The following is a 15,019-nucleotide window of genomic DNA, read 5'->3' on the forward strand; positions in this document are numbered from 1 at the left end:
ATCCTAAGATCCCTCATGATATACCATCATATGCATTGACATTGGGATCACATCTTGGTATCCTCTTTACCCCTCATTCATTGGGTTTGTATTGGGAGAGATCACCAAGCATCATTTCGTTGTATCATACTTTGTATTTTAGCATCTTTATTAACCAAAATACCAAAACAATATGTCCTTGCATTTGTCTAATTCTTTTGTAGGTAGGGCATGTGCTCACCTTTGATGTATCAAGTTCATATCTAGGGTTTAAGACCCTCATTGCTAAGAGCTCAATCAAGAATGGTCTACAAATGGCTCTAGACATCATATATGGATCCCCGTGAGCACCACATTTTATTTTGATCAATAATTCATCAAGAGTTTGGAATTGGTTTGTAGTGGAAAGTTCATCTAGGTATCTTGTGTAACTTCTTCACCAAGCTTCTTCAACATTTGATCAAGATTTCAAGGCATACTTCAAGTTTCATCATATTATGAATATATTATCTCCCATGAGTCCCAAAGGTCAAGAGAATTGCAAGACAACAAGTTAGTTGATGGGGGTTGACCAGAGGAATTCATCTGATCAAATCTGGGGTCCCTAGACCCTATCTCCTATACTTTTTGTCATATGAAAATAATTCCAAGATAAAACTTACTCTAAATGACATTCTAAATAACTTTAATGTTAAGGTCTAGATCTAGTTTTTCCTGGAAAGTCATTTTTTATGGTGAAAGATTATAGGTCATTTTGTCTAAACCCTAATTTGGAGGTCAACTTCCCAAGGTCATAACTTGCTCAATTTTTATGATATGAAAGATTTCCAAGTTGAACAATCAAATTCAAGGTGTCTAATTCAACTTTGATACATGGAGGAAGAGATAATTCAATTTTTATGAGCATGTGATATGAGGATACATTATAGGTCATTTTGGACCAATACCATTGAACAAGTGATTTTCTTCAACTTCAAAAATGCATAACTCCTTCATATAAAATCCAAATGAGGTCAAATTTGTGACCATTTTTAAGGAGTTTGAAAGATATACAACTTTGATGAAGGAACGTTTCTCATTTGAAGCTCACATAAAAAGTTAGCCAAGGTGGAATAAGTGAGCATATGGCTTGACACTTGGAAAAGTTTTTGATATGTTAAAATTTTCAAACTTCCACATCAAAATTCATCATGATACAAGCTTCAAATGGAAAAGTTTTCAACATGAAAGTTGTTTCTCTTGATCTAACCTTTCCAAAAAATCCAATTTCATCCATTTTGGACAAGATATGAAAGGGATGTGCTTGGCTTGAACATTGCATCATCATTTGGCAAAAATCAAACTTCAAGCTTCCATATACATTTGCCTTGCATTCCAAGTTGATTTCAGACTTACTCACACTCAATTATGGACCAAAAGGAATGATCCCATGGGCCTGTACACGCTCATGCACACATGCATCACTCATTGCCAATTTTGGAAACTCAATTGTAAGGTACAAATATCATTTGATTCAGCTATAAATAGAGGCCCATATGCTCAGAATTAAAGACTCCCTCGCGCCAGCTTTGATCCCAAACACCAAACCCTTCCATTTGAGAGGATAATCATGAGAATTTCCTTTGGAAATTGAGTTTGAATCTCACTGTTTTGAGATTCAAAACTCCAGGGATCCAAGACCTTTTGTGCATTCTAATCTACTTCTGCAAGCATCCTGAGCAAGACCAAGCATGAGCCAAAGCAAGAACATGTGAATCCAGACCTGCATTGAAGGTATTTTCCCGAAAAATTCATCTCTTCGATTCTCACTCAATTCTCCATAATTCTCTTGGATCCTTGGTTGTCTGAAGTCCTATCAATGTCGGCAACAAGATTGAGTTGCTTTGAGGTCAAATCGAAGCAACTCAGATCATGCACCTCAAATTTCAACTCCTTGTATCTCTCAATATACTTGGGATTAGGATAAATTGAGGCCAGATTCATGCTCAGTGCCATTTTTACTTTAAAACCATGTCCTTCTTTTTTATTTTAGTGATGGTTATGATTGGACCAATCCGGCGAGGCTCGCCTGAGAAGGAGACCAGAGATTTGCTCCGGTGGTGAGTTGGCAAGGTCCAGAGCCACATGATCTATTTGATTTGTTTTAATCACGAGCGTTGGTTTGAATTACCACGTTTGTGGCGCGCTGACTAGAGTCCATAATGGATTGTGCGCTTGTGGCCACTTGAACTCACCTCAATTAATGAGGGAGATCAAGTGGTCCACATTTTTTCTAATTATTTAATTTTCATTGTATTTGTGTTATTTTCATTAATTCATATTAATTTTAATATTGATCCAAAAAATATAAGAGTTTCACCAAAAAAAATTAAATAAATTCCTCTTTCAGTTTTTGAATTAAAATTATTTTTTGGATCATTATTAATATTTTTCATGATTTAATTGATTTTATGAATATTTTTAATTGTTTAAAAGTAGTTTTAAGTTTCCAAAAATTATATAAAAAATTCTCCAAGGTCTTTGACCTTGTTTGACCTATGATAAATCTCATGGCCATTTATTTGGTGTTTTGATGAGGTTTTAGGAAATTGACCAACCATAATTTAATTTATTGCATATTTTAGTTGATTTTAATTGATTAAATGCCAAACAAATTGTGTTGAGCTTCTATTATTGACTTGTTGAGTTTGACTTGTGTTGTTGGGCCTTGATCAAGGTTGATTTGACTTTGTTAAGTTAAGATCATTAGATTTATGGGATTGATGACATCTACATTTCATCTCCCAAAATAAACGAATGATCTTAATTTGGTAAAAGTCCCCCTTTGACCAATTTGTGTTGATTTCATTCCCCCTCCCTCTTTCATTCCCCTTCTTTATTCATTCATGTCATGAACCTATGATATCTCTATATCCTAAGGCTAGTTGATTGCAAAATCAACATGAGTATGGATGAGATTAGGTCCACCACACTTTTGCATATTCTTTTTGTGTGTGGTATGTTTCATGAGAATAGTCCATTATACTATGTCTATAACATGCATTAACACCAAAATTTTATTGCCCGACCTCAAATAGTTGTGACTTCTACATAAGTCCAATTACGATTGCTTAACGCAGCGCTAAATTTGTGACACAAAAGGCATAGCATTCTAGTAAGTGAGATTGTAAGTCTCCCCTCTTTCATGGTATTATGTGGAAACTTGGCCTTTTTTTTCTTCCTTTGGAAGATGTCTTGGTTCAAGAATCCATGCTTGTGAATAGTGGGTTGAGTGTTCTCCAAAGAATGACTTAAATAATATAAAGCAAAAACAATACTAACTTCTAATCAACTAACAACTAACATTTAATTTCAAGCCATTTACTTTTATGTACTTTAATTTCAAGCTCTATTCATTTGCCATTATTCATACCATTCAACTTGTTTACTTTAATGTAATTTTCATTTTTGCCCACTTGGGCCATAATTTGTGATATATTGTGTTTGTATATACTTGTTTGTTTTTGTGGTCTCTTGACCTTAATGTACATAATAAGAACAAAAACCCTAAAAAACATTTTGTGTGGACTGTTGGATTTGATTTGAGACAATGGACTTAGAATTAGGTAACACTCCCTATGCAAAAGGACTTGGCCAATGTCATCTTTCATGAAACCAAGTGCTTGTGAAGTGAACATTCATCTGATACAATATTGAAGATCCATTTGAGTTCATCTGCAACATGATCATATTGAAGTTGTTATTTTGAACCTGTGTCTAATGCCTACTTTTGGAAGTCATCTGATGCATGGGACATTTTGAAGAAGATCATGGAGTTGCTAAGCTTGGATGTGGCTATCTTTATTTGATGCCTTGCTTTCATCTTGCTATTTGTGTATTGATATTGCTTGATTCTAAAGTCCAAGGGAAATTTGGGTTTCTATATGACATTATTGTCTATTGGATTGCAGCCCGTTGGTTAGATCTTTTCAACTCTTAACTTTTAAATTTGTGCTTAGGATTAGTCCCTCCATATCTCCCCCATTTCTTTAATTTCAAATCTCTCCCTCCTTTCAAAAATCTTCTTTGCTTGTGTTTATTTTCTAAACTTAGACCATTTTGCAAATTAGAAACTTTGGCCTTATGCCATTGCATTTTTAAAACTCTTTTATTAATCAAATTTGTAAATGAACTTAATTATACTTGACTTAAAATTTCAAAAGCCAAAAAGAACTAACACTCATTCAAACCATTTTTAGGCCTTTTGTGCCTTTGTTAAACTTAAATTTTGTTAAAAGTAATCCACTCACTTTGAAATTGATACCACGAACTACAAGGTTTTGATCCCTCATTTTTATGTTGGTACGTAGGCACAAGTCTGAAGGTCTTGTCAAACACAAAAGTATAATTATCTCATCGCCCCACTCTATTTATTGCAAACATCATTCTGTACAAAAACACATATGCACACAAAAAAGGGCTCCCTAGGAGTACCTAGGACACTTTGGGTGCTAACACCTTCCCTCTGTGGAACCAACCCCCTTACCTGTAATCTCTAGCATTTTATTAGTTTTGATTTGAAAACTTCTTATTTTTGGGTTTTGTTCGTACTTTTCCCTTTTCCCTTGGAAACAATAAAAGCGCGGTGGCGACTCTGGTTTTATTGACGTCTAGCTTATCCATAGCTTGATGGTCATGAATTTACCGCTACATACCTTAAAGGACAAGAAACATGTGTGTAAGGCTGCAGAAATGTGTGATCACGTCAAATGGTGTGGTAAATGATAAAGGTGAGCTGATACACTATTATTTCTATGTAGATATTGATCTAGTTAATGTAACTAAGGCATTGAAGCACTCAAAGTGGATGCAAGCCATGATGGGGGGATTGAAATCCATAGAGGTCAACAAACCCTAGTCACTAGTCGAATTGCCACAAGGTAAGAAGGAAATTAATGTGAAGTTGATGTTTAAAGTGACGAGGAATCCAAGAGGAGAAGTAACCAAGCATAAAGCAAGACTTGTAGCCAAAGGATTTCTTTAGAGAGAAGGAATCGAGTTTGATGAAGCTTTTGCACTAATTGCTATGATCAAAATAATCAGTTTGGTTGTTAGCCTAGCAAACATAAATAACTGATATATGTGTCAGATGGATGTGAAATGTATATTTTTGAATGTCCCCTTAAATGAAGAAGTTTATGTAGCACAACCTGTTGGTTTTGTAAATCAAGGTATACAAGTTGCATAAAGCCCTGTACGGACTTAAGAAAGCACCAAGAGCTTGGGATAAGAAGATAAATGGTTTTCTAAGGGAGAAGGAGTTTGTAAAGTGCACAACTGAGCATGGTGTATATGTTAGAAGAAGTAAGAGTGAATTGCTCATACTTTGTCTATATGTAGATGACCTATTGCTAACAGATAACTGTAAGAAGGAGATTGAAGACTTTAAATATGACCTGAGCAATGAATTTGAAATGTCTAACCTGGGGAATATCTCATATTTCCTTGGTATCGAATTTTACTAGAGTAGTAAAGGCATGATGTTGCACCAAAGAAGATATGCAAGTTAGATACTCAAAATATTTGAGATGAAGGATTGTAATGCAACTTTGACACCAGCTAAACCAAGACTGTAACTGAAAAAGAATCCAGATGAAGATGAAGTTGATCTAACTCAGTATAGAAGACTTATTGGATCATTAAGATACATTTGTTACACAAGGCCTAATCTAGCACACAATGTAGGCATTGTGAGTAGGTTCATGCAAAAGCCAAATGTGTCTTATCTTGCAGCCACCAAGAGGATACTAAGGTATCTCAAAGGAACACTAGACTATGGCATTTTGTTTCCTGCAGCGGATGAAGGAAAGGAATAAAAACTAGTGGGATGTACTGACTCAAGTTGGTGTGGTGATGTTGAGGATAGAAAATCCACAGTTGGTTATATGTTTATGATAGGTGGTGTACCAGTTCCTTGGAGCTCAAGAAAATAACTAATTTTAGCTCTGCTATCATGCAAGACTGAGTACATAGTTGCCTCTTTCTGTGCATGTCTAGCAACATGGATGGTGAATCTGATCGAAGAGATTGTAGGTGAAAATCATGGAGAAATGATCATGAAGATTGATAACATGTCTGTTATTAATTTGGCCAAGAATCCGATAGAACATGGAAGAAGAAAACACATTGAGATGATATTCTATTATCTTTGACAAGTATCAAATGGGAAACTGAAATTGGAACACTACAAAACTGAGAACTAGATTGTAGACATCGTGACAAAAATTGTGCAGGTAGAATTGTTCAAGATATTGAAAACTATAATGAATGTAGATAGCTTAGAAATAATGAATTAGGTGGTGTGTTAAATATGTATTTCTTTGTGTTAAACATGTTTGAAAATGCAAGATTCGACAGAGTCGAAGTTGAACGTAGTTGTTAGTGTAGTAGTCGAATATAGTTTGTAATATTTGAATCTGCATCTATTCGACAAAAGGTCAAATACAATTTAAAGTATACGAAAGTTCATGTATTCAACATAGAGTTGAACACGGCTAGTCGTAGTCGAAGCTGCTTGTATTCGACAAAGTTGAATAATAACTTGTTGAAGTTAATTATAAATTTTGAGATTGTATGATGTGCAAGCGGTCTCATTATAAATAGGAAGGCACCCTACATTTTTAAAGTACAAGATAGACAAAGAGAAACTCAATATTGATAGAAAGATCAATAAAACTTTCCTCATTTCACTTCGATAACTCATTGTCTCTCAATTCTATCTTCTCCCTCATTACTTAAAATTATGTTTTCTCAGATTATTGTGCAAAGGAATCGTCTTGTAACCAAGGTGTAGTTGAATCACTCAAGTGAAGAACAAGAGTGTATCAGTATTAATGTATCGTTACGTTTTTGGTGCAACGACATGGCTAGGCTTAGAAAAGAAGTTTATTTGAGAACAAATTTATTTATTTTCCTAATTGTCGTGTAATGTACAATACAATGGGAATTAAAAAAAATTGACATTTGGTGGTGAATGAATGAATAATGAATTCGAATTTAACGTGTAATCCCGAGGTTTAATTCATTACTTATATTATTGTTTAAAGAAAATGGGCATTCTTGGGCTTTAATTCATTACTTCATTACTTATATTATTTATTTATTTTAAATGGACAACTCGTCACATGTGTTTTTAGATTTTTTATTTATTTTTATAAAATAAATGGGCTACCCACAATCGATCGTGCTAGCCTGGTTAGAGTTTGATATTTTGTCCTATAACAAAAATTTGGATTTATCTAAAATTTATCAGATATTTTTTACAAAATATTGAAAAAAAATGGTAGTGTAAAAGCATCGGTTTTTTAAAAAGGAAATGAATTTATCAGATATTTAGATGAGCTACAAAAAACTGGTAGTTTAAATTTTTCCGGTTGAGATTTTATCGATAGTTTTGTTCGATTGTGATTGCAACGACAATTGTGTGTAGTCCATAATAAATTCAAACTTGTATAAATAAGGATCATTTGTTGTTAAAAAACCATCTTAGCATGTCTCAATATTAGCTTATGGCAGTTGTGTCCTTCAAGAATCTGAAACCTCCGGTTGATTTTTGGCTCCCCTAGGACACCACCAACCTCACTGTTTTGAGATCATTATTGAATAATATGTTGCGCCACACTGAGAACAAAAAGGTGGATAAGATCGAGTTTTGTGCACCATGGATTGATATGGGAGGAAATGTGAAATACAACAACGTTGGGCTGAAGATTGGTGAAGATTTGAAGGTTATATGGAGAACATATCACCGTAGGCAAAAAAAGGGACTGGTCGAGTTTGATACGAAAATTGCTAGATTTATCGACGATATAATCAAGATGTTGAAACATCTAGAATCATCTAGTAGTGTCTAAGTTTTGTTATTTATTGTTGTTATGTAATTATTTGTGTTAAGTTATGTTAATTGTCACGTATTATGTTAATCACGCAATAATGAAAGCAATAAAGTATTATCTAATAAATTGTACAATTCAAATGTCCAAGTAATAATACAAATAATACAAAAATAATAAAATCTACTTAGGTCTCCCATGGATTATGTCTTACCTACATTGCCAAAGTATAAACCTCACCATATGGATTTACCAAACCCATGAAGTTATCCATCATAATTACCATCATCTATAGACGTTATTGGGTCAACAACACCGGATGGAGGCAGTGACACATCATCAGAAGATCCCCCAACATCGAAAAGTTCGTTATCATTTGCATGGTCAACGAATGGGATGATGCAACTGTGTGATAAAGTAAGGTACCGCCTAAGTAACCTTCCACGCACTACTCAAGAAAATGTACCTCCATTAAATGATTTGTAATAACATCCGCACAATTAACAATATTAGACATAAACCATATATCAGTTTGTCTATAAGCAATTGTGTCTTCCTTTCCTCTGGTCCTCACTAAAAAAGAAAAAAAAATAGAGAAATTAAAACTATTGAATTTTATAAAAATATCAAAAAATCAACCTAACTTTTCCCGAATTTTTCAAAACAACTGGTTACCATCTCAATATTTTCTTCTACCGTTTTTTTGTTTTGAAATATTCGGTATACCTATATGTATTTTTATCGAATTTTTCAAAATCACCAATAAAAATGCATGTCGATAAAACATATTTTTCAAAGAATCTGGTAAAATTGAATGAGAAATGAGTTTTTATCAGGTAAATTGAAAAATACCGGTAAAAATGCATGTTTTTTTACAGAACTATTCGGTATAATATAGAAATTGTCGATAAAAATATATACTAGTAAAAATTTGATAGTTTGTTCGAAAAATCCGGTAAGACATTTGGAAAAATTCAAAATATTACGATTAAAAACAGTAAAATAATTTTTTAGTATGCAGGATTAATATAATAAAAACACTGCAATTGAGGGTGAGATATACGTCGAGGGGGTGATAGGATAAAATCTCTTCGAACTTCAGCAGATCAGACAAAAAAAAGCCCAAATGATAGACAGGCTTTTCGACCCGCTCCATTTTGCCGGCTCTAGTTGCTCCTATCTGTCTGAGTAAATGGAAGTTATATTAACAAAAAAAATTGTATATGGAAGTTATATTAACAAAAAAAATTGTATATGGAAGTTACTACTACCATAATACATTTGAATCGATAGAAAATATAGTAATTTTGTTCACATAAAAAAGATTTAGATGCATAAATTAAATTATAATTTTTTCAAATGACTATATATCTATAGTTGTAGCGCAATTTATCAAAACAATGAGCCAGAAAAAGATATATATAAACACAAAGGACTAAACTATATTAATTATAAAACACCTCCCTCTCCTTGTGAGCCATAAAATAGATTCACTTTTCCATCCCTCACCTTTTATCCCCTCCTCTTAACCAAAGACAACCTAATTAAAATCACACTCCTCCTAGTCCTTTGTATGTAACACTCCATAAGCAATTCTAAATGTTCAATTCTGCGCCAAAGGAAAAAGGTTTTCATAATTTCAGTTTAACAAAAGGAAACTAAACAAATGATATACTAGTCAACATGGAAAAGAAAACATCAAGTAATGTGGCACTGAAGTAAAATAAGAGAGCTCATGCCATGATCTTGGCAGACCTAACATAAAGACTGTCAACCACTTTCCCGACATTGGAAATGGTCTCTAAAGTGGCTGGATATATTGCATCTGTCTTGGGATCGTCGAATATGATGAGGCATCCAGCGCCTTGATCCAATGTCCCAGCAAACTTCTTGTCCAAAATCATCTGAGACATCTTCCTCTCAACATGATCAATGGGAAGCTCAATAAGCTCAGCAATGTGTGCAATCTCAACTCTTGAGAATGGCTCAATCAATCTACAAAGATTCTGCTCCAGAAGGGTATCATATAGGGAAGAAAGGTGCCTGTGAACTATTGGGTCTTCCTCCAACTGTGCCTTGTAGTCCTGCAAAGCGGATTCAAATAACTTTAGGGATCGCTTAGAATGTGCATCAGCAACAGCTTTCATAGCATCTAAGTCGGGTCCAACATATTGCAATCCTGCTTTAGAAGATATAATTCCACCCACATCATCGGCTTGATTCACCATGATCTTACACAACAACATATATTTCAAGCTAAAAACAGCCTTAGGGTCTTCAAGAGCATTGAAAGACTCAAAGGCTTCAAAGAAATAGCTGTATCCAGTTTTGTAATCCTTCTCCTCAGCATGAAGTATTCCACTCTGAAGATCTATGGCCCCTTGCTGAGCAGGAGGAACATAAATGGCGTTTGCAGCTGTTCTCGCAGCAGTGAGGGCAGCTTTTGCCTTTGGAAGGTTTCTTAATGAGAAGTGCAGCTTGCTTTCCAACAAGTCGATGTCTACAAGAAGAAGCTTGTCATCTAATCGCCTAACCTCTTTGACCAACCCAGAAAGTAGAGTCAAAGCTTCTGAATACTCCTTAGTTTCCATTAGAAGCGCTGCAAGCCTTGCCTCAACTCGTTGCCTCAGAAAAGTACGCTTTTCATCACGAGTCCATTGCACCATTTCCTTACAGAGTGAAATTTGTAGATCAGATGTCCCTGGTATTTTAGCAACCGAGTCAATTATTCCCCTTACAATCTTTGCAGTTTTTGCCTTGGGAATCAAAGAGAAGAAGGGCCTCAATGAAGTGAGAAGGCTACGCAGATCCTCTCCTCGGTTCTCTTGCCTGAGAAGGTCAGTCAGGTTTGTGATGGCCTGCTCTTTCATCCGCAGAGCTTCGGGTGAAGAAGATGGATCATCAAGCACACGATATAGAATAGAGATTGATTCAGAATGGTCTTTGGCCTCCAATGCCTGTGCAATTGACTCTGTTGTAGCCGGAAGATATGATGAAGACATGGCTTCTGCTAGGAAAAAACCCTGCAAGAAAACATTTGTAAATAAGGAGAAAGATTTTAAACTAGCAGCTCTTACATTACAGGCAATAGCTTTGTGAGTGTAAATCATTATATTGTATTGTAGCTGCTATTATTCCCTAAAAAACTGTATATGCTCATAAATTAATCATACAAAGGGATACTACTTTCTGGAAAAAAAGGAGAGTTGCACAAAAGAGCAAGAGACCAATTGAAAGGGTTTATACTTTTCTCTCTTCATATGGGTTAGAGAGGCAGAATGTGTATGTCTCAAACTGGTCACAGTAATTAAATATATAACTTTAACCATGGTTATCAATATTGCAAAATGTACAACATTGGTAATGGTAATTGGTAATCACTGAAGACATGAGCCAAAAGGGTTATCATGACCCTGCAAGTGACATGGCAGCTGTCAATGCAAAGAGGTAACATGGCCACTTTTGAAATCCAACAATAATAAATAATATAAATTTTATTAAATGCATTATAAAAAAGTTGAGAAGTATTCATATATCATGAAAAACAAATACATTTCCTTTCAAACTAAAAACCAAAAAATGAAGAAGTCAATATTTCGGAATATTTCATCACTGCTAATATTAGGAATATTACATCACTTCTAATCTTTGGAATATTTTAGAAAGGAATACAGAGTTGAAATTGGATCAAGCAAACCTCAGAAAATCTTTTAAATGGTCTGTTTTGATTCCAATGAAAAATAATAATCAACGCATCTGTTTATCCACCAAAATATAGTGTAGTTGCAGTTTCCAGAGTTAATGGTCCAGAGTTTTTTTTTCTTAAAAAGCTATTTTCAAGAAAGTCACAATTTAACTACCGCATCATGATAAAAACTGTCAACAATTGTCATATGCAAAAGTATGTCGTTTTTGTTCAACAGACACCAAGGCATAATCAAATGGAAGTCTTATTGTCACCAAGCTGAAGCAGCAACGCCAATCTAAATGAAATTTAAAGTGTGTGTTTGGATAATAATCTATGTAATGACCCTATAAGGCAAATTAAGGGGAGCAATACTGTTTTATTGATGATACCGACTAGGTGGAATTTCAATTTCCTTATAAAGGCTAAAAGGCACAATCACAATGCTAAAGCTATAACAAACAAAGCAGAATAATCAGAGAAGGCGTCGTAGATGAAGAAATAGAAGAAATATCAGAGGGGAGAGAGACTTGACTCATTCATTCCACGCCCTTTACATTATTTAGACTTCCTCTATATACTTGGGTTTGGTGCTAGTACCATTGTGCCTTTAGCTCTTTTTCCCTCCTGGATATTGCGGCATTTCCCTAACTGAATTGATTCCTTCCATGTGTCGCTGCTATTCAATTCCCCAAGAACCATTTGAGCCACCATCCACTCGTCTTATCCTAGTTGTGGCAGCTTCATTACAATCTATCTAGTCACAAAAGCTCATATCCCCTCATTTTAATGCTAAAAAGATTGATTCTAAATATTCCATGTCCAATCTAAGTCACAAACCTTCTACCCTCACCCAAACCAAAAACAGCCTAAGAAGTAAGTAGTTACTCCCTCTGGTCATATTTATAAGAAAAAGTTTACTTTTTAAAGACAATGAATAATTAAAGTATTTGGACAATATATTAACCAGATACATTGTTTATACAATGAATCTAAAAATTATTATTTTTCTTATAAATAGTACTAGAGAGAGTATAAAAGAAAATCAAGAACAAGAGTTACCTAATACAACTACAATAACGACAACCAAACAATTTCCCACTAAATAAGGTCGGCCACATTAATCAAACGAAGGCATAACATTCTCCCCTTACCTAATACAACAACAACCAAGTCTTATCCCTAAGTGATGTCGGCTACATGGATCAACTTCCGCTGTAATGTTCTATCCAAGGTCATGCTTTTATCCAAAACTTAAACTATGTAAGACACGCGTTTGCAAGAGGCTCTCTGTTTCCATAACTGCTTCAAAACTCTGCAACACTAACTGATGCAAACAAATTTCTGGTATCGAACGAGGATGAAATGCTAATATACATTACAGGTGGTTACAGAAAGTCTTCAAAATTTTCAATACAGTAGATCCAATCATTTTGATTTTAATTTATTCATGAAAACACAAAAATGGAGAGATCCTAGCACCATACCCTGTAAACCTAACCCTAAACAGATCATTTCGTCTAGTGAAAAATCCGATGAAATTATCCAATATATACGAACTAGATTGATTTGTTAGAGGTAGTTAGCTATGTTGTGAATCGCAGTGCAGAGTAAAGATCTGCTGCAACGCAATTCTATGGGAAGTAGACTTTTGCAGCGGCGGTAATCGCCGGCGCAAATCGAAACCTCTACAAGATAGGGGAAGGAAAAACCTGGGGTTTCTTTCTGTTTCCGATGGGATTTCTTCGTACGAAGGCGTTTCCCGGCGAGCTTAGCGATGAGTTGAGTTCAGTGCGACTCCGGTTTAGGGCAATGAGGTAGTGGACGATGGGATTCTTCAAAATGAGTTTGTCCCTCCGATTAGAAACTCGTCTATTTTTTTATTTATCTTACTTTATAAATTTATTTAATACAGTATAAAAATATTAAATTAGATTGAAATTTGGATTTTAATCAAGCCATCTCAAATTATAAATTATTTTAAAAAATAATTTGTAAGTCGTTTTAATTATTAAGCAACATCAATATTTTTTTTATTTTATCTTTTATTATTTATTTATTTATCTTATAATATTAATATTTTTTATTATTAATTATTCGCTCTTGTTCTAATTTCTTTAAATATTTTTTCATGTTAAAATGAAAAATAATTTCATAAAACTACACACTTCTCCTTATATAATATTAACTATTTAATACATGTGAAATGATAAAAACGTCATATAATTTAGAACGAAGGAAGCATTAATTTATGCTATAAATAACTTTACTCCATTATTTTTTCAAATTATTTTGTAAAGACAATTTTTTTGTTACAATAAAAATCTAAAGATCTATAGAGAAAAACATAAAAACCGATAAAAAAAATTCTAAACAATTTTAAGGAATATGACTTCATTATTATCATTAACTAAAATGATCTTCAATGTATTTCTCAAAAAAGTCAAAATAACGAAGAGATTGTTTAAAGTAAATTGTTTAGTCAATCCACACATTGGTTAACTAAAATCATCTTCAATGCATTTGAACTCTCCAACCAACAATGAAAGTACAACTCTTGTAAGTGTCATCATAATTGAACTTAATTCAATTATTACATGAATGATACCCGCAAACATGTATAATATCTGGTCTAAAAAGCCCAGTTTTATCCTAAATACAATTGTGATTCTCGGACTTCATTATTAGATGGATGATTGTTTCTATTTGAGTTTTCATGATGCTGAAAATCCTATTTAAAAATGGTTTTGTTTCTCCCTTTCATAAAGTACCAACAAGATATTATAAAGAAGAACCTTCATTGCACTTTGGGAAAATCTTTAATACATTATTTAAGGATGTAAGCGATTCATTTGCTTGTAAGAAAAAAGAGTAAAATGATATGATGTCTAATACAAAGTTTTTTTTCCGAAAAGGCAATCTTGCAACACATGAACTGATGTCTCTTTAGTGTTCGTACACTAGTGAAAATCAACAAGGATATTTGGATTCCTCTTCTGGTGCCTATAATTTGTTAAAAGTCTTTGTGCCATAAACCAAGTAAATGTCTTCGAATAGGATTTTTCACTTCTAAATTATATTTCAATCAAAATCAGTAGCAATAATATCTATAGATAAGGAAATATATTTATATGCATTGCTAATAAAAAAATAGTTCTATTTTCACCTCTCCTAACTTGTCGATATCATCCTCAAGTATTGGAGGGAAATATAAACGATATGACTAATCATCTCAATATTGAACCAGTTTTAAAGCAAATCAAGGTGTCAATTCACCTCTCTACTGAAAACATCTTTAATTGCAAAGGTAGTATATAAGATATTCTCATTTAAATTTTAAAGTAGTATCTTCTGAAATTCGTATCAGATATTCGTTAATGATTTACATAAAGGGGAATAACTCAATTTAAAAATTATATTCATCACCATTAGGACTGACAATGAACCAAATCAAATCGAACATAGTTTTAAATTCGATTCGACA

The 15,019-nt window shown here is 33.8% G+C and overlaps 1 protein-coding gene across 1 annotated transcript; it reads right to left on the minus strand.

Moving 5' to 3' along the window:
• Positions 1-9,457: 9,457 nt before the first annotated feature.
• On the minus strand, positions 9,458-13,416 carry LOC127085134 (26S proteasome non-ATPase regulatory subunit 11 homolog). Its single transcript, XM_051025709.1, has 2 exons — positions 13,248-13,416; positions 9,458-10,873 (listed from the first exon to the last, which is right to left on the minus strand). The coding sequence occupies exon 2, from the start codon at positions 10,850-10,852 to the stop codon at positions 9,584-9,586; it is 1,269 nt and encodes a 422-aa protein (XP_050881666.1). The 5' UTR covers positions 10,853-10,873; positions 13,248-13,416; the 3' UTR covers positions 9,458-9,583.
• Positions 13,417-15,019: the final 1,603 nt, after the last annotated feature.

Source organism: Lathyrus oleraceus, chromosome 5 (genome assembly GCF_024323335.1).
Source record: "Lathyrus oleraceus cultivar Zhongwan6 chromosome 5, CAAS_Psat_ZW6_1.0, whole genome shotgun sequence".
Taxonomy (NCBI): Eukaryota; Viridiplantae; Streptophyta; class Magnoliopsida; order Fabales; family Fabaceae; genus Lathyrus; species Lathyrus oleraceus.